Source organism: Pogona vitticeps, chromosome 2, assembly GCF_051106095.1.
Source record: "Pogona vitticeps strain Pit_001003342236 chromosome 2, PviZW2.1, whole genome shotgun sequence".
Taxonomy (NCBI): Eukaryota; Metazoa; Chordata; class Lepidosauria; order Squamata; family Agamidae; genus Pogona; species Pogona vitticeps.
The window spans coordinates 231,710,866-231,734,168 of record NC_135784.1 but is presented as its reverse complement, the minus strand read 5'-3'; the positions used below and the strand labels follow the sequence as shown (position 1 = coordinate 231,734,168).

Here is a 23,303-nt window from a genome sequence, read left to right as displayed (position 1 = left end):
CCCTTTTTACTCCCCAGTAACCATGTATAGGATTACATTGTAAACTGCAGCCAAAATAACGACTGCTTTGGAAATTTAAGGACTAACAGATTTATTATGGCATAATATGTCCTAGGCTATAAATACAGTTCAAATCAATGGGATTTAGGTCATGATTGAATAACTTGTCCGACTGATTTCACTGGGATCTAACTGTAATTTAATCTATTTTAAAAAAATGAATGGAAAAGTTGGACACAAAACGTAGAAGATAATATTCCCTGTTCTGACGGCTGATTTATAAAATTAAAATGATTGTCAACGCCTTAATAAGGAAATCTGCTTTGCCTACAAAGATTTTGAAGTGGTTCCCCATTCCTTGAATTTTATTAATATACGTATTTATAACGTTAGAACAGATCTAGGGCAATTTAGATTTTCCCTGGGGAATTTATAGTTATGAAAACTAAAAAGGAGTCCCCCCCTTCCCCCCACTTTCTTTACTCCACAAAGATTATTCACCACTCCGTTTATAGCTATAATTCAGAACTGTTTTTGCAACTTTTTGCTTCTTTCTTTTTCCCAGGGTGAGATAATGTGAGCCTTTCCCACATATCCCTTTTTGTTGCTGGTGCTGGTAAATAAAAGGTGACCCTCAAAGCGGAGAAAGGAAAACAGATGCATACTCGTGGGGCGGGAGGGAGCAGCAAAAAGGGCAGAGAGTTAAGGAGGCGGGATCACTCTGATTTCCTCGCAGCCAATCAGTATGTCGACGGCCTGACAACTCACCAATCGGTTGGCTGGGCTTCCTGAAACTGGGACTGATAATATAGGGAAGCAGGGCAAGACTTCTACAGAGTCAAGAAACTGAGCAGCTGATAAACTCTGGCAGGACGGCATTTGGCGAGGAAAGCACGCCTCTTGGCAAGCCAGTCCTTGAACTCTCACTTTCCTTTTGCACCCGAGCTGACTCCTGGATCTGCGGCGCGCGAGAGCTTTGGAGTCTCTTCTGCAGCGGGATCGCCCACCTGCCTGATCCCAGCCGCAGAGAATCCTCTGTGGCGGGACGTGGGGAGGCTTCTGGGGACATCAGCAGTGCTGCGCTACCCCTGTCCTCTCGACGCGCTCCTTAAAATCAAGTTCAAGTAGCAGCATGAACTGAATGCCGTCAGCGAACGTTTTGGCAACCAGACCCGGACGCCTGACTGTGGTGAGTGTGGAACCGATAATGGGGAGCAAGGTATGTGCGCGCGCGGATGGACGGACGGACGGACGGATGGACGGATGGATGGAGTGTGACAGCGAGGCATTTTCCAGACATGCTCCCCATCGTCGCTGGTTTTAATATATTTCTTCTCATAAGGGTTTAGCAAAGCACCACCTGTAGAAATGGCTACTTTGTAGATCGTTGTTGGAAAATGTATTGGAACGATGGGGAGAGGAATGAGCAGGGAATTATGAATTTAAAACAATATATAGGGGAAGTCTTCTGTTAAGACAGCCTACCTAGAACAGATAGCCTACACTTAGATCGTGTGGAAAGTGAGCCCGCAAAGTGCATCTAACATTGCAAGGCGGCAGCCTGTGGCCTGTAGGTTGGATGTGCAATACAAGGCTGCAATCGTAGACGCAGAGGGGAAAATGTGTCTTATTTTGAACGCATGGGTCGCTCCTCCGTTTGAATGAGCTTTATGGGCGTCAACGTTTACAGAAGAAGAAGATATTTTGCCATACCCTGGGTGCCACCTCTTCTCATCTGAGCAGTGCTGTGTGGAACAATGGCTGAAATCCAGTAATAAATATCAACTGGAGTAGATGTAGTAGACTTTACAGGGAGGTGGGCGCATAAAATCGCCACTGAATCAATGGGCCTGCTCTAGTTGTAACTCACGATTGGATTTTAGTCAATGTATTTGAGTTGTGTGCTGGAATTACTGTACTGGAGGTTTCTTCAGCGACTTTGGCGTTGGGAAGCAGCTGAGGTGTAATCTATCCTATCTTAACTTGAAACTATGTCAAAGAATGGTACCCAGTGTGGTGTGCTGGACTGAATAAGGGACTAGATCTCAGGTGATCAATCTCTGATTGGCTCATTGAGGATGGTGGAGGAACTGGTATAAATTCCTTAAATGTCTCAATTATCTTGAAAGCTCTGTTAGGGTCGCTACCAGTCGGATGAGACTTGATGGTAGGAAACACGCACAAAGAAAAGGCCAGGTATTATAGTGATCGGAGAGGAAGCAAAGCCAACATTCACAACATAACATCCCCCCCCCCCAAAAAAACAGCTCTGTTCTACTTCTAGGTATTTCTGTATGTGACACAGAGTATGAACTGAAGTATAATGGACATATTTCTGAATTTGTGCTTATATACACCCTGCAAAGTAAATGACCAGTAAATTGTAGATTGGTAAGTTATTTTTTTCATTTAGTCTCCTTTTCTGATACTGGGGAAAAAAGTTACCAACTAATCTACAAATCCTGGTAGATTTGCGTGGTTTCATTTATTATTTTTCTTTCAGATTTATATCAAAGTATATTTTCAAGCTTATTTTATTTATTTATTTATTTGATTTATACCCCGCCCATCTGGCCTATAAGACCACTCTAGGCGGCTTAAACATAGTCACACGGAATTCAGGTAAATTAATGACATTTCTTGTTTAGTCGTTAAGTCGTGCCCGACGCTTCGTGACCCCATGGACCAGAGCATTCCGTAAAATGACATTTACTTCTGCATAAATGAGGTATGCTTTGTATCGGAACAAGCTAAGTGGTTAAAAGACACTCCAAGTTCACAAGAGTCTATATGTTAGCGCTTTCCTTGCTGTTCTTCCAAAGTGCGTTTCCAAGGGTGAAGCGTCGGTTCTTATCCAGGCTACACCACTGCATCAAAAGATTTTTTTTAAAAAAAATCCCTGTAGCTTGATTATATATATATGAAAAAGAGAGAAGTACAAAAGGTAGCATTCCATACTACGAATTTTGGCACAGAACGTAATACAGTTTTGTTACGAATTTATAAAGTAAGGCTGATTGTCTTCTTTAAGGAAATTAAGCACACAAGTGAACGCGGGTAGGTGCGTCCCCATCCAGGTCCCAACCTCGCACAGTTTCTGGAGCTTCTTGGGGTAGTGGAGCGCCATCACCATAGACCGCTTGTCGCTAAGGCAGAAGGACAACATCTCCTGATTTTTGGAGTGAAGGCCCCCCAGGCCACGAGCCACCCTGGATCTGCAAAAATACAATAACCTCCTACACAGAATCCTGATAGCGTGAATTTTACTTTCAGGTAGTTTTAAATGTGACATATTAATAAAAGTGCGCCTGCTTATCTTCATAGGCATACACGTTCGCATATATACTAGTTAAAAACTATTTTGGAACAGGCTTGTGGAAAGAACCGGTTCCGGAGGGCAGAGGAAGGAGAGAGGGTTTAAGGCCACTGATTCTTCTAGGTCTGTAGAGATGAACCTGGAAGACGCAGTGCCGGTAGCAGTCTTTCATGGTGTACCTGACAGGTCAAATGGAACAAGATGTGGTGTGTGTGTGTGTGTGTGTGTGTGTGTGTGTGTGTGTGTGTGTGTGTGTGTGTGTGTGTGTGTGTGTGTGTGTGTGTGTGTGTGTGTGTGTGTGTGTGTGTGTGTGTGTGTGTGTGTGTGTGTGTGTGTGTGTGTGTGTGAGAGAGAGAGAGAGAGAGAGAGAGAGAGAGAGAGAGAGAGAGAGAGGGATTCCATAACAGATTATCTTGCCGATGTTTAGTTAAAAACCCCAGTAGTGTGATATCCAGTGTCGTGTAGTGGAGAGAGTGACGATGGACTAGATTCAGGCGGTTTGGGTTCGAATCTCCACTTAGCCATGGAGGCTCACTGGAAGAGTGGAACTGGTAAATCCACTCCTACATGAAATTTAAAAAGAAACAAAAAGGTTGATTTAAAAGCCCGAGTTGTCACTGGAAATACAGTGATGTGCCAAGCGAGGGGACTGAATTTCTCCTGATCACGTCATTCAAAGCGGAGGAAGACTGCCAGTGGAAATAACCACAACAGGCAACCGCTCCCCGTGTATGCGAGAGAGATGTGAAATAAGTACCTTTTTTTAATTTGGGGATCCCTCCTACTTACTCTCTCTTGAGTTCGGGAGAGGGACGCCTGTGCGCGGGCGCGCGTTTGAGGATGAGAGCGGGGAGAGTGATCGGGGGCGACCACGTCCATCTGGGGTGGGCCCTGTAAGGTCTTACGACGAAGGCGGTTTAACTGCGGAGAGAGAAGAGGCTTCCGGATTCCTTTGCAGGGTTTCTAGCAAGGCTGCTGGCAGGCGCGCTCTCTTCCAGCCGGTTTCTTGCGTGCCTGAGAACCTGGGTGTGTGTTTGAAGAGAGAACGTGCGAATGTTTGGAAAGCCGCAGGTTGAGACTCCTTTAGGGCGCCCCTCCACGTCTGCTGTCAAGCCATTGCTTCTCCCGCTGCCCCTAAGTAAGCTCCCGCCATGAGGCAGCACAAGTGGGTGGATGGGGGGCGAGGGGATCCGGTGACAACCGGAATCTTTAGGGCGGGAACTCCCCACGGAACTGTGGCGGGAGAAGAACCCGCCGGCTGGGCTGCGGGAGCGGTGAGTGCCCTGGGGTGGAGCCAACGGTGTGAGGGTTGAGGGGAAAGCGGCTTGAGCAAATCCGCTGAAAATCCTAGCTGGAGGTCTCTGGGCGGGGAGGCTGAAGGGAACAGAGCCGGCACGGAGAGAGGAGACACAAAACACTTCGCTGCCTGAGTGAGGCAAAGGGCAAGATGGGCAGTCTCTCCCGCATCCCAACCTGATTCCGTATACAAAAAAGCTCAGTGGATGGGCGCCTGAACACTTTTCAGCATCAGGGAAGTTTAGCGGGCTGCAGAGCAGTCACTTGGCATTTACAGTTTTAATGATGCTGTGCGCCCTCGAGCGCCTACGCACTCAGACAATTGCTTCCTTTTGCCTCACGAGAGAGAGCGAGCGAACGAGAGCAGGCGTGTGCTTGCTGTGCGAGGTGTCACATTTTACCCTAAAGTTACGCTTACTCAAACGTCCCTCCGAACTGTAGCGAAATGGGTCCCCCATGCCAACTCAGAAGGGATCCCCACTGGCTGCAGTTGGTTTCGCTCCCCAGTGGGTGGGTGGTTTGCCTCCTAAGCGTTTTCCGTGGTAGCCCAACGAGCGGGACGCAGGGCGGGCGCGGACAGGGGAAGCCGGACTCTCCTCACTCACTGCTCTCCCTAACTGAACGGTGGGGCGGGTTTTCTCCCTCTCCCTCTCTTTTCTTCCCGGTGTGCCCTCCAGTGAGCGGGCGAAAGGAGAAGCAGAGAGCCGCGCGGCGCAAGCCATGGCCGACGGGCGGCACCAGCAGCAGCAGGAGGCTGTCCGAGGCGGGGACGTTTGGGAAATCGACGTGGAGAGCCTGGAGGAGCCGCGCGAGGAGGCCCAGCAGCCGGCGGCGTCCTCCGCGCAACAGCACGGACCCAGAGCAGAGGCTGGTCAGGGCGGCGAGAGACACGAAGGCATGGAGGAGGAGGAAGAGGAGGAGGAGGAGGAAAATGGGGAGGACGAGGACGAGGACGACGACGACGAGGAGGAGGAGGAGGACGACGGCGGTGGCGGCGAGCAGGAGGGCTCGGTCGGCCGGACCCCGCAGGAGGCTCCCCTTTCTCAGGGCCAGCAGCTCGTCGCTGCGCCGGCGTCGGAAAGAGGGGCTGTAGCCGCCGGCGGGGAGCCGCAGCCTCGGAAGCTGAGCCGGACGCCCAAGTGCGCGCGCTGCCGCAACCACGGGGTGGTCTCGTGCCTGAAAGGCCACAAGCGCTTCTGCCGCTGGCGGGACTGCCAGTGCGCCAACTGCTTGCTGGTCGTGGAGCGGCAGCGCGTCATGGCCGCCCAGGTGGCCCTCCGCAGGCAGCAGGCCACTGAGGTGAGCGCCCGCCTCGCGGCTGCAGAGGGAAAGGAGGTTCCGCCCCCCCTCCCCGCTCTCACAGGCCTCCCGCCCCACCTCCCTTTTCCGGAAGGAAAGGAGGCGGAGAAACAGGCAGCGCTGCCAAGTCGAAGTAAGAACGTGGGTGACCCCGGAGTCAAGCGCCACTCCTTTTCGCCACGGGCTGCGCCCGCTGGGAAGCCCAGGGAGCGAGCTTCCTGGTAAAGGGAGTGGCAGGACCGGGGCAGCGGACTCCCAAGGGGCGGGCTAGTTAGTGGGGGCCCCCTTTCCCCTGAAGGTGCTGTCCAGAGCGGCGCCCCCCAAGCAGGCAAACGAAGAGAGTTCGGGAACTGGGCCAGACTTCGCTCCGCCAGGAGGCCGAGGTGGGCAGCAGCTGCCTCAGGCCAGTGAGCCAGGGTGTTGCTAGGGAGTAGCAATTTGCCCTTCCTTTGATTGTGGCGGAGCAGGGAGGGAGGTGGTGGCATTTTTCTGGCCAAATAACCTGATCAGCCTTGGGTATTATTAGTGCGCTTGGACTGGCAGGGAGAGAGGAGTGTTCGGTGCTCTGCCTCAGGCAGCAAAACGGCTTGGGTTGACTCAAGATATTGCGCTGAGGCTGGGGGTGAGGGGATTTGTCCAGATTGACACTAGCCGGTGTCGTTTAGGAAATGCGCCCAGACGTTGAGAAATCCCTTCTTAATGAAGGCTACTTCTTTTCATCAGCCCATTGATACATGATAGCAATCGTGGTCACAACTTATGGAGGCAGGAAAGCGCTTGGCAGCTGTTAAAGTACTTGGATTTAAGCCCAGGCTGGTTTCCTCTTGGCGTGTCCCCGATCCTCTTGCGGATTGTTGACGCCGCGGTGTCTTAAAGGGACCGATTCGTTTTTAATCCAAGCTTTTGTGGATGTATGAATCGACGGATCCTCATACTTCCTCATTTCCAATGCAGCATCTCTTATAATTTTGCTTGGTTTTCCAGCCTCTGGAAAGGATTTAATTAAAGGTGAGATGGATGGCCTCAAGGGATCATGCATGGATTTCCTGAAAACAAATCCAAACTGAAGCAATTAAAGTGAAGTGTCCCCATCTTCTTTTCAGGATGTTTGAACACTGAAGCCCCTATCCTGTTACTGCTCTCAAGTAGAGTAGACCCACGGAGTCAACTGGATTTGCATAACTGTTGATTTACCATTCAGCTATTGATTCAATGGGTCTACTTTCTAGTTGAGATAGGATAATAGGATACTGGCCACAGTTTTCAGGATTCCTACTTTTAGATCACCACCATCATGTGCATATGTATATAAGTACAGATGCTTTAAATGGCATTAACTGAAATTTCTCTGCACAGCAACTTGGAATAATCTGAGGAAAAAAGTTTCAGCAAGTTTCCTTTTTGACATATCTGTTTCAATCTGGGTTCATTTTTCAGTGAATTCGTATCCACCTGAGGTTGTCCCTCAAACCTTCAATTAAAACCCTCTTGGTTGATCTATGTATAATCAGTCAGCCAGATGAGACTAAACACAGTTATTAATGTCTCTGACTTTTAATTAGATTTTGCCAAAATAAAGCATGTTGTAGTATTTAGCAGACAACAAGAGGAGCCATTTACAATAGAAAAAGGAAATTTCTAGTGTATTCTCCATTCACTCTGATTTGTTTCCTAACGTCTCTTGTGTAAACACATGCAGCAAATTCCAGTCAAAATTTAACTTAAGGTTTAACTTTGGCTCCAACATTTGTCTCCACTTTTTCAAAATTAAGGCTCTTCCAGTGTTCTTACAGAGTCACAACTTGACACCTAGAGGCTAAAAAAGCTGCTAAAAAAGAAAGAACTGCATTACAATCAAGGGACTTGCTCTCAAGGCATGTGTTTACAGCAGGCCACCTGAAGCTCTTATAAATTAGGAAAAGTTGCAGACATTCTGTCCATGCTACAGCTACAACTAGTGCAAATTAATTACAGAAAAAAAAATTGTGAAGAATCCTCTGAATTAAAAAAATATCTTTTTTTAAAAAAACCAGGATAAGAAAGGACTTTCAGGGAAACAGGCTAACTTCGAACGCAAGACAGTATACCAGAGGCATGTCCGGACACCAAGTTTGCTGGCTAAAAGCATTTTAGAAGGTAATATGCTGTGACACTTGAATTTTTCTGCCTTTATTTACCTCACTAGGTGACTGTTGTCATTTATCTGAAATGTCCACCCCCACAGTTGTAAAAAAAAAATAGTGTACCAAAATACAATACCAATTTCTGTGGGCCAAAGAACAACTGATTCTGTGGTTTGTGACCAGGTGGTTTAACTCTGGCTGGAAAATAAGTGGGACCTTTGTGAATGTAAGTGTGTTGATAACTGCACCCTCACCACAAAAAGAATCAAAATTCACCAGAAACCATATTGAGGAATTGCTATGCTGCTAGAAACAAGCATAGAGTTGGCTTAATTCTTCTCTGAGGCAAGAACTGAGGAAATTAGATTTTAAAACAAACCTTCATTTTTTATTTGACATGAACAACCAAATCAGTTTTGATGTCAAAGCCAATGCTGTTATTTGATTATCTTACTGCTTAAGTAAATAATTAGTTTTAAGTTGTTAGGAAGAAATAACATCAGTACAGCCCCTTTTTATCTGAGATGAATTTGATTATTCTGACTTATTTTTTTAAAATGCTGATGTTAAATATTATAAGAATGCACCCTTGTTAAAATCAATTTCAAAAGCTATTTTTGCTTGCATTTGGATCACACACCTATATGCACTTTTAAAAATGCACTCAACATTGCCTACTGGACTCAGTGAAATTTACTACTACAGTGGGACAGTTGATGTCTACATGCAATTCTTGGTTATAAAAATTCCAGATACAATTACGTGGGAACCAGTGGTGGACCCAACTGTTATGGAGCCCCTTTCCAACCACCGACAAGGTCTGGGTAGCTGCTGTTGTCTTCTCGTGTAAGATTGTTCCACAACAAATTCCAATTTTTTAAAAAAATTGCTTCTTGTGCCCCTTTGGGATTAGGGGCCCTGAAGATTAAGTTTCCTTAGTTTCATATTAGATCAGCCCCTGCTCGGAACAAGTCTTATTGAATTAGATGAGGCTTACGTCTGGGTAGGTATGTAGAGGACTGCACTGTTTCAAGCTTATACACACAAGATTTGGTAGTAAATCCCAATGAACTCAGTAGGATGTACATCTGAGTAAATATACGTATAACTGGACTTCACATATCCTAGTTGAAACAGTAATTCTATGTGTAATCAATTAATTTTGGGTGTGTGTGTGTACTTACAGTATTCCTAGTCTTCAGCTATGCAGTGGTCACACACATAGGCAGATGTGAGCATGCCACACACACATAGGTAACATGCTAGATTATCCTGCTTGCTGTGGAGTACAATGCGTAAACTGCCCATAGAGTGCTTTAAGTGTTATGGAATGATATATAAGCAGTGCACTTTGATTTAGATTAAGGGCAAAAGAAATATGTCCACATCGTAGTCCCAGATAAATGGAATTTAAAGTACAATGATGTTGCAAAATCTTTGAAGAGTAAGTAGGAAATTGAACCAGCTTTAATTTTCATTCATATTTCCAAAGCTGTATGTATACATCAATAGAAAGATTATGTATATGTTTATTTATCTATTTTGTTAAATTATTTCTATCCCACCTTTCTGAATACAGTTCCTCCTAGTTCAATGTACAGTAATATCAAAATATAGTGATAAAATCAAAACAACTACAGTGGTGCCTCGCATGACGACATTAATTCGTTCTGAAAAAATCGCTGTCACATGAAAACGTCGTCATGCAATTTTAAAAAGCCCATAGAAACGCATTAAAACCCAATGCATTCCTAAGGGCTTAAAACTCACCGTCCAGCGAAAATGCTCCATAGCGTGCCCATTTTTGCTGCCCGTGCAGCGAGGAATCCGTGCCAGAAAACAGTGGGAGGCCATGTTTTTCACCTGGTGGCCATTTTGAAACTACCGATCAGCTGTCCGAAAATCATCGCTTTGCGATAATCGGGTAGCGAAACAGGGGACCGATCATCGCAAAGCGAAATTCCCTCATAGGGAACATGGTTTTGTGATCGCTTTTGCGATCACAAAATCGTCGTGATGCGATTTCGTCGTCAAACGGAGCGCTCATAATGCGAGGCACCACTGTAATATTATAACAAGTCTTCTTCTGTAATATAACACTGCCAGAATAACAGCTTGTGCAACACTCCTTCCAGGGACAGCCCAGTGGTTAGAGAAGAGTACAGCTGGTTAATTAGTAACGTGGAATACAAATACAATACTGTTCTGCAGTGACACTTGAAAATAGATATACTGTGCCTCTTAATCAGATTAGATGGAGGCTGATAGTAATAGTGGGCCAAACAGTGTTCTGTGTTTTCTTAGGTTAGTACCAGTCATTCATTATAATTTGAAGTGCTAATTCTTCCTTGGGATTGGATCTCCTCCTTTTTCAGATAATGATTGTGTAATTAGTAATCAAGCCATCCATGAAGAGAAGTTAAAACATGGTAAAGTGATGTAAATCTCTGTTAAGAAGTAAGGACACTGAACTTAGAGAATACACTGAACTTAGTTTGAGCTTTTCACTCCAGTTAAGAGAGTGTAGGATTGCAGCCTTTGAATATATTTATAATGATCCCATTCTTCTCTCTCTGTTTCAAACTCTTTCTGTCACTTGTAGCCCAATATTCAGATTCTCTCCGTGATACTGTCTGTTGAGAAGGATCTTTCTCACATCTTTTCTCCTGATTTGTCTTACTTTTCTTTCTCTTTTCTTCTAGTACTCCTTGGATTTTTTTTCTGCCAGCTCTGTGTACATAGTGAGTCATCTTTGAGAATAAAAAATGCACCATCTGTAGGTATAGACATTTTTGGAAATGATATTATATGGGTCTCAATAAAGAAACAGAATTAAAACAGTAAAATGGGAATATAAAGGTCCTGTCCTGTCATTTATTTATTTATTTATTTATTTATTTATTTATTTATTTATTTATTTATTTATTTATTTATTTATTTATTTATTTATTTATTTATTTATTTATTTATTTATTTATTTATATCCCGCCTATCTGGTCACAGAAGGACCACTCTAGGCGGCTTATTGTGTGATTAACAGTCTGGCTTTGGTGTTCAAAAATAATAGTGGTGGGTGAAGAAAGCATGCATCAGTTAGAAAAAATAAAAGTAGCCGTAGGGTCCCTACATGGAAATAGATCTCATGTTAAGCAATACCTTTATTGAATCCCTGAAATGTTACCAACATGGCAAACTTTCAAGAGTTCTAGTCAGGCTTTTAAAGTTTTGAATGTTTGTTTCTTCTTTCCTCTTGAAATGAGTACCTTCTAAGCCAGAAGAAGAGTCCTGAAGAACTTGAAACCTTGCCATGTTAGTAATATTTCAGCAATCTAAGAAAGGAATCACTCAATCCAGAATCATGTACTACTTCTCATGCTTCCAGCTTTTGATCCTCTTGGGCACTGCCAGAATGACAGCTTGTGCACGACCTCCTATAGTAGGACGTGTGAACTGTTGCAAAGATAGGTTATAAATCTTATCAGACATATGTGCACAAATTTTGTTTTGGTTATTAATTTGAAAGCATGGTAAAGTGGAATTCACTGATTTTTTCCCGACTCCTTATCTCCACAATGTTTGAAGCCACCCATTTATAAGGTTCCTAAAACATTGTGAATGCTTCAGATTGTCACACACATAATATGAAGTGTTGTTGGGAATTGAGGATGCCAATGACAGCAATGCAGCAGATACTGGGCTCTTTGCCTATGTAGCTGTCTTAGCACTTTATCTATTTTGTTTTTATAAGACTATGACAATGTTCAAATTGACAAATTCCTTTTTGTTTTCTCAGGTTATCGCCCAGTTGTGACAGATCCGTATCTTGGAGGGAATTCATCTTTGCCACCTCCTGTGAGTGATAGAATGAGAAAGAGACGGGCTTTTGCTGACAAAGAGCTGGAGAACATCATGCTTGAGAGAGAATATAAGGAAAGAGAAATGATGGAAGCTACTCAAGCGGCTGCCTTTTTTTTGCCTAACCGCATGGTGCATGGGACTGAATACAATCCTTACAAAACTGCCTTTAGCCCAAGTCAGGTTGAAGCTTCCAGTAAGGAGTTCTGCGGCTTCATGCCAGCTTGCCTAGATCTAACTATGCAGTATTCAGGTTCAGGCAACATGGAGCTTATTTCATCGAATGTGAGTGTAGCCACTACCTACAGGCAGTACCCTTTGCCCTCCAGGTTCCTGGTGTGGCCAAAATGTGCACCCCTCAGTGATGCTCTTCTTTACCAGCAGTGCCTCCTAAATGCTACAGCAATGCAAACTCTCAAACCTGCGGCAGTCTGGGATCCAAAGGCTTCACAAGGCCAGGACTGTGCCAGTCCTGAACATGACATGATGTCGGCAAAGAATGAAAACTCGTTCTTCCTTCCTCATATTCGAGAAAGTCAGCCTCCTCAAAATGAACTGTTGCACAATGCTCAGGAGACTCGGGAGAGGTCGGCCTTTTCACCCCCAAAGAGGACTTTCTCACAGATCTCAGATAAAGATAATCTGGTTCCTCAGGATCAGTCCCTCAGCAAGGTTAGCAAAGAAACCTCCAAGCAGCGTTTATCACCACCGCCACTACAATCCAAATATACTCCTTTCCATACATTATTTCAACAGGCATTATACAGCAAATCAGGACCAGAATTGAAAACAACATTTGATGAGGCGACAAAGAAGTACAGAGACTGTGCCATCAAAGAAAATCAAAAATACAAACTCACCATTGACAGATATGCAAAAGACTTTTTAGGATCCAAACAAGTTGTAACAAAGTTGTCAACAAATGAGCCCCTTTCGTTTTCTGTTGAATCAATTCTTAAGCGGCCTTCTTCAATGGTTGCTAATATTTCTCAGTAGACAGAATAGAATCTTCAAATGATTCAAGATACAGTGGTGCCCCGCTTGATGACAACCCTGCTTGATGACAAAATCGCTTGACGATGAGCTTTTTGCAATTGCTGTAGCGATCGCAAAAAGGTGGTTCCTATGGGTTTTTTTCGCTTTACATCGATTAGGTGCCTGCTTTGCGAACCGTTTGTTCACAAAATGATGTTTTTTCTGGCTCCACAAAATGGCTTCCCTTCGCAAAATGGCTTCCCTCCCTTTGCAAAATGGCTGTTTTCCAGACCCCTGCTTCAGAAGACAGCGATTTTAAATAGCTGATTGGCGGTTCTCTATGGGCAATCTTCGCTGGACGTTAAGGTATTTCCCCATTGGAACGCATTAACCGGTTTTCAATGCATTCCAATGGTTATTTTTTTTCTTGACGCCGATTTAGCTTAACAGCGATTTTCCTGGAACGGATTATCGTCGTCAAGCGGGGCACCACTGTAGTGCCCTTCCACTTATGGTTTGCATTAAGAATTGCAACATTAAGTCCCTAAGTCAGGATGCGATGACATGAGCAAAATGTTTCCTAGTTATTCCTCATAAATTTTGACCTTTTTTGGTGTGTGTTCAGGTGACTCATGACCATTATCGATTTGTTATCTCTGTATCAAATCCAGACTGCCAGGAGGCTACTACTATATTTGTTCCACTTTTCATCATTCAGTGCAACTGACGTCCCATTGAGTGTGCACTCCAAAACTGATTAATTTTCTATGCATCTGGCATGTGGTCCCACATCCTCACCCACTGTTGTTCAACTCCCTTAATTTTTTAATTAATTTTTAAAAGAGGATGTTAGTGCGTTGGTATACTTTTGTCAAATGCAGAGCCTCTGTCACCCTACTGCTTTTTGACCGCCACTGCAATGGGCTGTGGGTTCTCCTCCATAGATGGTAACAGAGCCTGGAAAGAGGACAAAATGGCCCAGACACATTGATGTACACACACACACACACACACACGCACGCACGCACGCACGCACGCACGCACGCACGCACGCACGCACGCACGCACGCACGCACGCACGCACGCACACACACACACACACACACACACACACACACACACAAAGGAAGTGGGGCAGGGAACCCACAAGAAAAGGAAGGGGATACATCCACTTAAGGTGTGTAGATGAATGTACCATATCTTACTCACCCCCCAGAAGTGGAACAGTTAAAAAAAGTATGAACCGCTATTGCAGGATATATGCCATGTGACCACAATGCACGATTATATAGGAAGCGGAAGATTTGAGAAAGAAGGGGGGAATTTCTCTAGTGTGATGGTGGCCTCACACTAGAGAATGTGTTTATGACTGGTCTACAAGGTGCTTCATACTTTGATCTAAAATATATTTGCAAGACGTTCCATTGACTTTGCAGAGATTTATTTCTAAGTAAAAGCATTTAGGAGTATAACTTTTCCCCACTGATATCAGCTCACTTTAGTACTACCAATAATATATTTCAGATGCAGATGCCTTGCTGAAAGGATCGTGAACTGGTTGTTCCCACCCTTTATAATATACAGATTATTCTTTCTGCAAAGTCCATATCCACTGCGTTATTTCACTACAGAATTGTATAAAAGAATTGGGATGTAAATGTTGATTTTTTAAAGTGTACATAAATATGCATGGTTTCTTATTAAAATAAATATATTTAATTATTTTACAACTAAAATGTTGTTTTGTTCTCTCACCCTCATTGTCCTTCCAACTTTAAATCCATGTATGCCTACGATTTCTGCTTTCCTAAGATCAGCAGGTGTAAATTGCCTGTTTATAAAGTTTATTCCTGAAGCTGTGAGTAAAGACAAAGGAATATTTAGAAACAAATGGTTCTGTCACAATAGGTTTTGGCAGTTGTCTCCAGATTAACAAGCATTCACTTGTGCAGACAAATGAGCTTTTCAGGAACGATTACTCCAAGGAGTACTAAAATGGGTATGTCTGACAGCCTGCAGTTATTTACAAGTTTTTGACTGGTTTCTGGCCTAGTTCTTAACTCAATAAGTAAACCTGACATTAAGATCAATAAAGAGACTACCAATATGCTATAAGGGAAGTCAGGTGTTTACTAATTTATGCTAGGTTGCAGATCAAGCCAAAAACAAGATGTAATTCCCATCTGCATCCCATGGATAGACATCAGATGGCTTACTTTTGCTCTTCTTTTAACACTGTTAAAGCACAGGATAGGGTCCTCTGCCATACCTGAGGGCAGCAAGCTAGTTTAGAAAATACAAGACAGACTGTGTGGCACACACTGCTGTGTTCTCCAATCGAAAGGAATGGCTGGGACATGAGCACAGCTTCCTTATAGTGTTTGCTGAAAGAGACAGTGGCTTCACTCAGCCTCCTGTTATCACTGCCCTGCTGGGGTGTCTTAAATTTTGCCATAGTGAGGCTCCACTATGCCAAATGCTTCTCTTTCTTACTCTGTCTTTAGTCAAAGCAAGATCAATCCATGGACAATGCATCCCCCTACACTGAATGGAAAAAAACCCCACATACCAGTCTTTAATGCATTTGGAAATGTTGTACATCTTTCTATTGATTGAACGTAGACTGTTTTGGCTCTGAAATAGAACAAAGGGCATCCTTTGCTGGTCAGCTTGTGTTTCTACATTCCTCAAAATATTAACCTCTTTGATGTCATCATGACTAGATCACCTTGTGGAACAGTATAGTCAAGAAATAAGGCTGTGGCTGTCTAGAAAAAAAAGACCCTGTTTTCACAGCCTTGATTCTGTACTTTCATACAAAAGCATCCTGAGATTGTCTTGATATTGGTTTGTTATATAAGTGCCCCAGTGCAGAAATATATCAGATTAAATGACAAGGAAATCCAACACCAAGCATATGCCACAAATTAAAGTTAAATTGTGTGAATTGTTTGCTGTTTGCAATATAATTGGATAAAGTTTAACTGAAACAACAACAAACATTTAAGAGAGTATGTTTGGAATACAACAGGGTAAAAGAATCCATGGTTCACCACATTTCTTGTTGAACTCCAGTTCCCTTCAGTCCTACCCAGCCTGGCCAATGGTGAAGCATGACAGAAGTTCGTTGTTATGTGGTGGGTCAAATGTTTTCCCCTAGGACTAGGAGCTTTGAGAGAAAAATGGAATATTGCACTTGGACTAATTTCCGTTACACACTTCTGTATGGATAATTCTCTCTGAATGGGTCAGTATGTACTTAGGCATACATAGAACTACTGTGTGGAGGCCACTGATGTGAACATTACATTTAAGAAATTTTTGAATTAAATTATGCAAAGTATAATATGAGAAAATCTCTTTTCAATTTGCATGTACAACTGCAAACAGTATATGAGGGTGTGGCCCAAACAGTAAATATCAACCAGCTTTTAGAATGTAGCTGAACATGTCAGACATCACAAATGCACATACACAGCCTCTCAAAAATGACATTTCAACACATCTTACAATATAGATTTTGAGATATGTGCTTGTAAAAATGAAAATTGAAACCATCAGGGAACTAATAGGCATACTCACCTTCCACAGAGCAAACGACACATTTTCAGGCTTAGCACAACCCTTTCATGGACAGTACAGAAAAACTATAAACAAGAGTCCAAAAATTGGTGGTACATTTTTGTACTCTTATCTACAGTTTTTCTCCACTATCCACACAGGGGTTATGCTATGCCTGAAAAAGGAATTTTCTTCACAAAAGCTTGCAATTCGTTTGATTTTTTTAAAAAAGTGGTCCAAGAAAAGGTATCACCCACTCTTACATTTGTGTAATCATGGGAACTACACAGCCTTTTCCTTGTTCTTCCACAGAGGTGACTCTTACCCATCTCCAAAAACACTAACCGACAAAGGCAAAGGCAAATTCTGAGAGCAGTGCCCCTAATTTATTTTTAATGTTTTCTCATATTCACAAAAACAATGCTCAAAAGCTGACTGATTTTTCTGATTCCTAACTAGTGATATGGCCCCAGAGAGAGAAATGGACCAGGACTTATCTAGATAAATACACGAATGGTCCCAGACAATTTAGAACTTGGCCCTTTTACTTGATCTTGTCTGAATTATTGCTCCAGGTTTTATGTATTTATGCTCTGGGTACATACATACCATGGGAGTGGAACGGTTGCATGCAGAACATATGTTGCAAACCTTGTCCAGGGTGTAGCCATTCAAATAATTTTTTGGAGTATTTACACAGGATGTTTTCTGGGAATCTGACACATCCATTTTTTTTCAATGGAGGGAATGTATGGCATCTTGCCCTTGTTGTCTGGTAGCCTGATGTAATCTTTCTCATTATGCTGACTTTGGTTTTTGGAGGTGGAAAACACTCTCCAACATCCTATATTTCCATGATCTTAGTATTATGTATGAATCATAACACAATGGAAAGCTATGCTAACATCTTCTAAGACTCTACATTCCTATGTACTTTACTTTAGTTCCTCACTGCATTTACTGAAATCAAGAAGATTTAGAAATCGAGAACCAAAAGTCAAGGAAAAACTATTCATTCATAGCTACCCATTTGATTTCTGCTGTTTTATGAGCTGAGCTAAGACTGCTGGAAAGAACATTCTGATTATGGAAAGTTTCACCCATGATTGGCTTAGTCTACAGCTCTCGTGTTCCCAGAAGTACCAAAGGAAATCATCGTCTGCCATTGTGATAATTTTGCGCAATGGCTGCACTGCTCATTGTCAGTTGTTTTATTTCTCTTTGTGTACAATATTCATCTGAAATTGGATGAGCTAGGAATAACACAGTCCTGACATTGCTTAGGTGAAGGATTGAACCAAGATACCTGATTCCCAAAGGAATTCCTGTCCAAAGCTTGGAGCCATCAGAGTTGCCCACCTCTGACTGTAGAGGAATCCAGCTAGCTGGCTATGCAAGCTGGAAGACTGGGGGACTTTTAGTTAAAAATAAAGATTTCAAAGTTCTGATTAAAATTAGTTTTGTGCACTGGATCTGGACATTTCTCTACTGGTACAGCTTATCAGCCTGATTTGGAGCAATTCATGCAATGTTTGTGTCAAAGCAGAAAAGCCAGATTTAGTTCTGAAGCAAAGGCAAGTAAATTTAAAGATTGGTTTATGTCCAGAGCACAGTTCAAATGGGATGGAGCAGAAACCACTTCAGTGGTTTTGTTTTTAAAAAAATGAAATTTAAAGGTGCCTAATACAGAAAACCTTGAAATTTAGCCGGGCTACATTGTTACTGTCTATAATTTTCCCAAATGTCATGTATTTAAGTGGAAAAAAATTATAGTCATTTTGATTTTCCAGTGCAAGTCAATAGGTGGCTTACAAATCACTTTGAATCAGGGCATAAATGGAATCAGATGGCACACAATTTTTCCAGGCCAAATGGAACCATTCTAAAGCCTCAAACTGGTCTGATTAGGGGACCCATGCACAATCCCAGGTAAAATTATAAAATGTTGGACAAGTCATCATCACATAGTTTGGGACTGAGGGAGATTGTGTAGGCAGCTGTGAAGGAGCAGTTGACTCATTTGATCTCAGAGGAACGTGGAAAATAAATATCCATCCCATTTAAGGAGTTTGACCCCATAAGCGTAATTGTAACAAAATGGTATTTAATTCAGTCACTTTACATGGGTCAAATACCTCATTGGGAAAAAAAGCCTAACCCAACCCCAAACCAAAAAAACAATCACTGCAGGCCACTGGCCCTAGCTCTTCCCTCCTCATTTATTGTACCCCAGACTCTCACAAAGCCATTCCAATCTTTCATGTGGCTGAAACATTCCCAATCCTGATTCCATTCTTTCTTTAAAACATTTTGTGAGTATATTTATTGCTTGTGAAAAAGAAAGATTAATGGCTTCAGTCAAGCACAGGACAGACAAACATGAGATAGGTTTCCTTAAGCAGCTCTGACAGACCTGTTTGCCACGTTCCCTCCAATTTCAGCCTTGGCATTGTCAGCTGTGGGTGTTGCCAGTGGCTTCCTACTGTGTCTTACTCTGGACACTGAATTCCTGGAATGGAAAGCTGAAGCGTGGCCAGCCTCAAGCGTGGAAAACTGATGACTCAGTCCAGCCCCCTGCCATCATGAAGTGGGCCAGTTAATAATCTTGGGACTTCAAATAAGCTTCTCCATCTGACTATTGTTTTCTCCTGCCAACCTCAGACTGGAGGACTCTTGAGCTTTTGTTGATCAAGGAATAGACTGTCCTAATCACTCCCTTCCTGCCGTCTTGCAAGTTTTGAATCAAGATAGGATGAAAATTGAGCAATCCCTCTTATAAGTACCTGTCCTTATGGCAGGCTGTGGTCATTTGCATAGAGCAGCTTTCCCCAATGCCACACCCTCCAGATGTGTTGGACTTAGATTCCCAATCTCATTATCCCCAGCCAGCATAACAATTGGTTGGGTGATGGGAGCTATACATCAACAAAGAATCTGGATGGAAAATTGGTAAATTCTTGTGTGGCGAAAGGGCTTGTGTATCTGCAGGACAATGAAAGAGGGATAGTTTGGAGGGGTCATCTGGCTTCTGCACACACTATTTGCTAGGTTTCTAACCAGAAGGTTTAACTCATATCTGAATACTCTTGAGGTAAGTTCAGTTTTTTTCAGTTTTACTTAATATCATAACAGAAACTAACAATATTTAAATGAATAAAAAGATATTGAGTAACAGGATTAGTAGCAGGCTGAGGGGGGAAAAGGCGATGAGAAGATTCTTCCCCTCAGAAGTGTAGTGAGGAAAATGGCTGAGGGGGACGTCACTTCCGCTTTAGAGGAATGGGCAGCTAAGAACTAAACCTTCGCATTGCCAATATGGTAAAAAACTTTTAAAATGCATTTCTTTATTTTGAAGACTGTTTTTTTCTACATAAACCTTTGGAGGGAAAGATAACGAACATGTACATCTAGTTAAACTCTTTAAAGGCTGTGTTAATTTAGAGTGGAATACTGCTTTTGTTTTTGAGTCTGATAAGCTGTTGGAGTTATTAGAGCCCTGCTTCTAATGAGAGCTTCCAACAATAATATTCATTCCTAATTATTATCCTCTATGCCAAAGAAGAAGGACAAGGCTGTTAAAATTTCTTGGATAAGAGATAAAGCCTTAGATAAAACGTCTGACAAGCCATCGGATCGCAGCCTGGAACGCTTGAGGAGGGTGGAGGCTGCATTAGGAAAAAAAAAAAAAGAGTCAAAGAGCAAAGTCTCACCATCCCAAGCTGTAGATAAAAAGAAGCAATGGACGAACTGACACAGGTTGTGAAGGACATGTCCTGTAAAATGAGTCAGGAGTTTGAGCAAGTAGCGAGATGAGCCAAGTCTATTGAAATGAGCATGAATAAACTTCAAGATCAAGTCGTAGGAATGACACAGGAGTTGAAAATTGTCAAACAGAAAGTTAAGGAAGTGGGAGACAGGGAAGAATCAAATAAGACCAAGATAAGCAGGTTGGATGAGAGAATCAGCGAAACAAACAAAAAGCTGATTTATCTGGAAGATAATTCCAGAAGGTCCAACATTAAAATAATGAATTTTCAATTGCAACATGGACAAGACCTCAAAAAAGAGATTATAATGTGGGTTAGCTCCATAATGGGCACACAACACTTGGATGAACATGACATAGAAAGAGCTCATTTTGTTGGTAATCCCAAAAGACCAAGGACAAGACCAGTGGTGGTGAAGTTTTTTAATTATACAAAGATAGAGCAATTTATGAGAGAAATTAAACAAAAACAAGACCAGCTGGTCTACAGAGGCACTAAGCTGCAGATTTTCCAAGATTTAAACAGTGACTCTTTAATCTGGAGAAAATCTATGAAGCCTGTTACAGCAGTATTGATAAAAATAATCTCAAATACCAATGGGGTCATCTTGTTTTATTGAAAATTTGGAAAGATCAGGTTCTGTTTAAAATCTAGTCATGTTCAAGTTAAAGACCTGTTGAAGGCATGGAAACTCTTGCAGGAGGAAGATGGAGGTCAGGAGTTAACTCTGACTTCAAACAAACAAACAAAAAACAGAAGGTTAAAGCAGAAAGGACCACATTCCTGAAGGGTTAAAAGACAGACTACTTGTTGTCTTCCCCCCTTCTAAATCTTTTAAATTTTAACTCTTACTTTTCTTCTCTCTTTCCTTCATTCATTTATACCAATTTTTTCACTTTCTTTCTAGTTTTTAGTATTAACTATACAAATTGTATTAATAATAGTTAGCAACAGTAATAATAAAACTAAATTTTATAAGTAATTCTGGATTTAATTGTTTGTTTACTTATAATTACAGGAGAGAGAAGGGGTGGCGAAAGGGGCTTCAGTGTTATCAAATATTAAGAAGAAATGTGAAAATTTGATAAAAAGAGCAGAGGTGAGGTTCTGGTTGCGGTTCCGCTGGAGAATGGTGGCGTTCCCCCGCCATCTTGTGACCTCACTAGTAGTTATGGTGGGGGAATATGGTGGGGTAGGAAAAAAGATAAATATTCAGTGGATTGTTAGGGGTAAAACCTTATATGTTTGGAGTATGTTGAGTTTAATTTTAGTGTATTTTGGTTTGTTTGTTGGGGGGATGGATTACACATGGGGCCTGTTAGGAGGAGAGACTTTGAACTGAAATGGGCAAGAGGATAAGACTTTAAACGTGAAAGGCCTGGGATCAATAGTGAAAAGAAGACTAGAAGCATTATTGAAGCAAATAAGGTGGACATTGCCTTTTTGCAAGAGACTCATCAATCAGAAGATGGAGCCAACAAACATACGATAAATAATATGGACATTTATGAAAAAAACTTTGAAATATCTAACTCTAGAGGTGCGGCAATCATAATTTTTAAAAATTGTGAATTTACAGTGAAGCAGGTAGTAAACATTCATAATTTTTTAAAATTGTGAATTTACAATGAAACAGGTAGTAAAAGATTGTAATGGTATATATATATAATAATACAGGGTAAAATGGGTTTGGAAGAATATACTCTGGTTAATATTTACGCACCTAATAATAAACAAGGATATTTTTATGACATGGTTGTTAAAGAAACTGAGAAGGTAAAGAAAGGTTATGTTATTATGGAGATTTCAATATGGTTATGGATAAGATAAAGGATAAAACTTTTTATGATCAGAATGGTGTTCTCCAAAGAAATACAATATTGAGCAAGAAGGTAAAAAATATCCACTTGAAAGATGGGTAATGAAAGGTGATGAAAGAAGATATACTTATTTTTTAGCAGTATATAATAGTTATTCCAGAATAGATTTCATATTCACATCTCAAGATTTAATTCCTAAGATAGTTAATACTGAGATTAATTCTATAAAAATAACAGATCATGCTTTGATGTCAATGGAGATTGAGATTAAAAAAGATTATAAAGACTCTCAAAAATGGTGAACGGATATTAACATTTTCCAGTACCCAGAGGTAATAGAAAAGATAAAGAATGGTTAGAATTATGGACAATAAATGAAGCAGGCGGTATGAAATTAGGCCTGTTGTGGGACACGAGGAAAGCAATTTCAAGAGCAATAACAATGAGGGAATTCTGTAAGATGGAGGGAAAAAATTAAGGAGATAAACATGAAAAAACTGGAAGAAGAATTGAGAAATTTGGAAGCAAGTTTTAAAAGAAAGATATAGAAGGATATTGGCAGAAATTCAGGCAAAGAGAAAGGAACTAGAAAACTTAGAGACAGAGAAAGTTCAGAGGGATTTGATGTATACAAAGAGGATTTTTTGAATTTAGCAAGAAAAACTCGAAATTATTCGCTAGAATGTGCAATAATAGAAGATTAAAAACACGACTGGGGTAATTAAAGATAGAATAGGAAAAGGTGTAATATAATGAAAGATAAATTGAAGATTTTTCAATAGTTTTATCAGAAATTATATAAAGGAAACAATGTACTGAAGGAGGATATAGAAAATTATATAAATGAGATTTAAAAAACTAAATTATTGGAATGTGATAAAAGAATATTAGAAGAAGAAATTAAAGAAAAAGAAATTGCTAAAGTCATTAATAAAATGAGAAATGGTAAAACACCAGGCCCTGATGGATTGGGTCCAGAATATTATAAACATCTTAGTTCCATTTTGATACCTAAGCTAAAAATGTTTTATAATAAAATATTGGAAGGAGAGACAATGCCATCTTCCTGGGAACACTCGCTAACGATTCTTATTCCAAAACCCAACAAGGATCTAACAGATCCAGGATCTTCTAGACTTATATCTCTAATAAATCAAGATGCTAAGATTTCTACTGCTATATTAGTAAATAGATCAAATAGATTTATAGCAAATTATATTAAAGAGAATCAATGTGGCTTTATAAAGGGAAGACAAATGAATAATTTGAACATTATATATGAGGTAGAAAA

At 41.6% G+C, this 23,303-nt stretch overlaps 1 protein-coding gene across 2 annotated transcripts; it reads left to right on the top strand.

Moving 5' to 3' along the window:
- Positions 1 to 849: 849 nt before the first annotated feature.
- DMRT2 (doublesex and mab-3 related transcription factor 2) lies at positions 850 to 23,303 on the top strand. 2 transcript variants are annotated; one of them, XM_072992161.2, is made up of 4 exons: positions 850 to 1,189; positions 5,290 to 5,911; positions 7,945 to 8,047; positions 11,828 to 23,303. In XM_072992161.2, exons 2-4 carry the CDS (start codon positions 5,333 to 5,335, stop codon positions 12,883 to 12,885), a joined length of 1,740 nt encoding a protein of 579 aa, XP_072848262.2. In that variant the 5' UTR covers positions 850 to 1,189; positions 5,290 to 5,332; the 3' UTR covers positions 12,886 to 23,303. The 2 variants fall into 2 exon arrangements, with proteins under 2 accessions (XP_072848262.2, XP_072848263.2); XM_072992162.2 differs by lacking the exon at positions 11,828 to 23,303 and adding an exon at positions 10,737 to 10,880.

Excerpts from the sequence above, each read along its gene's own strand:
- DMRT2 (XM_072992161.2), top strand. The coding sequence starts at position 5,333 with ATGGCCGACGGGCGGCACCAGCAGCAGCAGGAGGCTGTCCGAGGCGGG. Across the intron at positions 5,912-7,944 it reads GCAGGCAGCAGGCCACTGAG|GATAAGAAAGGACTTTCAGG; the intron begins GTGAGCGCCCGC and ends TAAAAAAACCAG. Across the intron at positions 8,048-11,827 it reads GGCTAAAAGCATTTTAGAAG|GTTATCGCCCAGTTGTGACA; the intron begins GTAATATGCTGT and ends TTGTTTTCTCAG.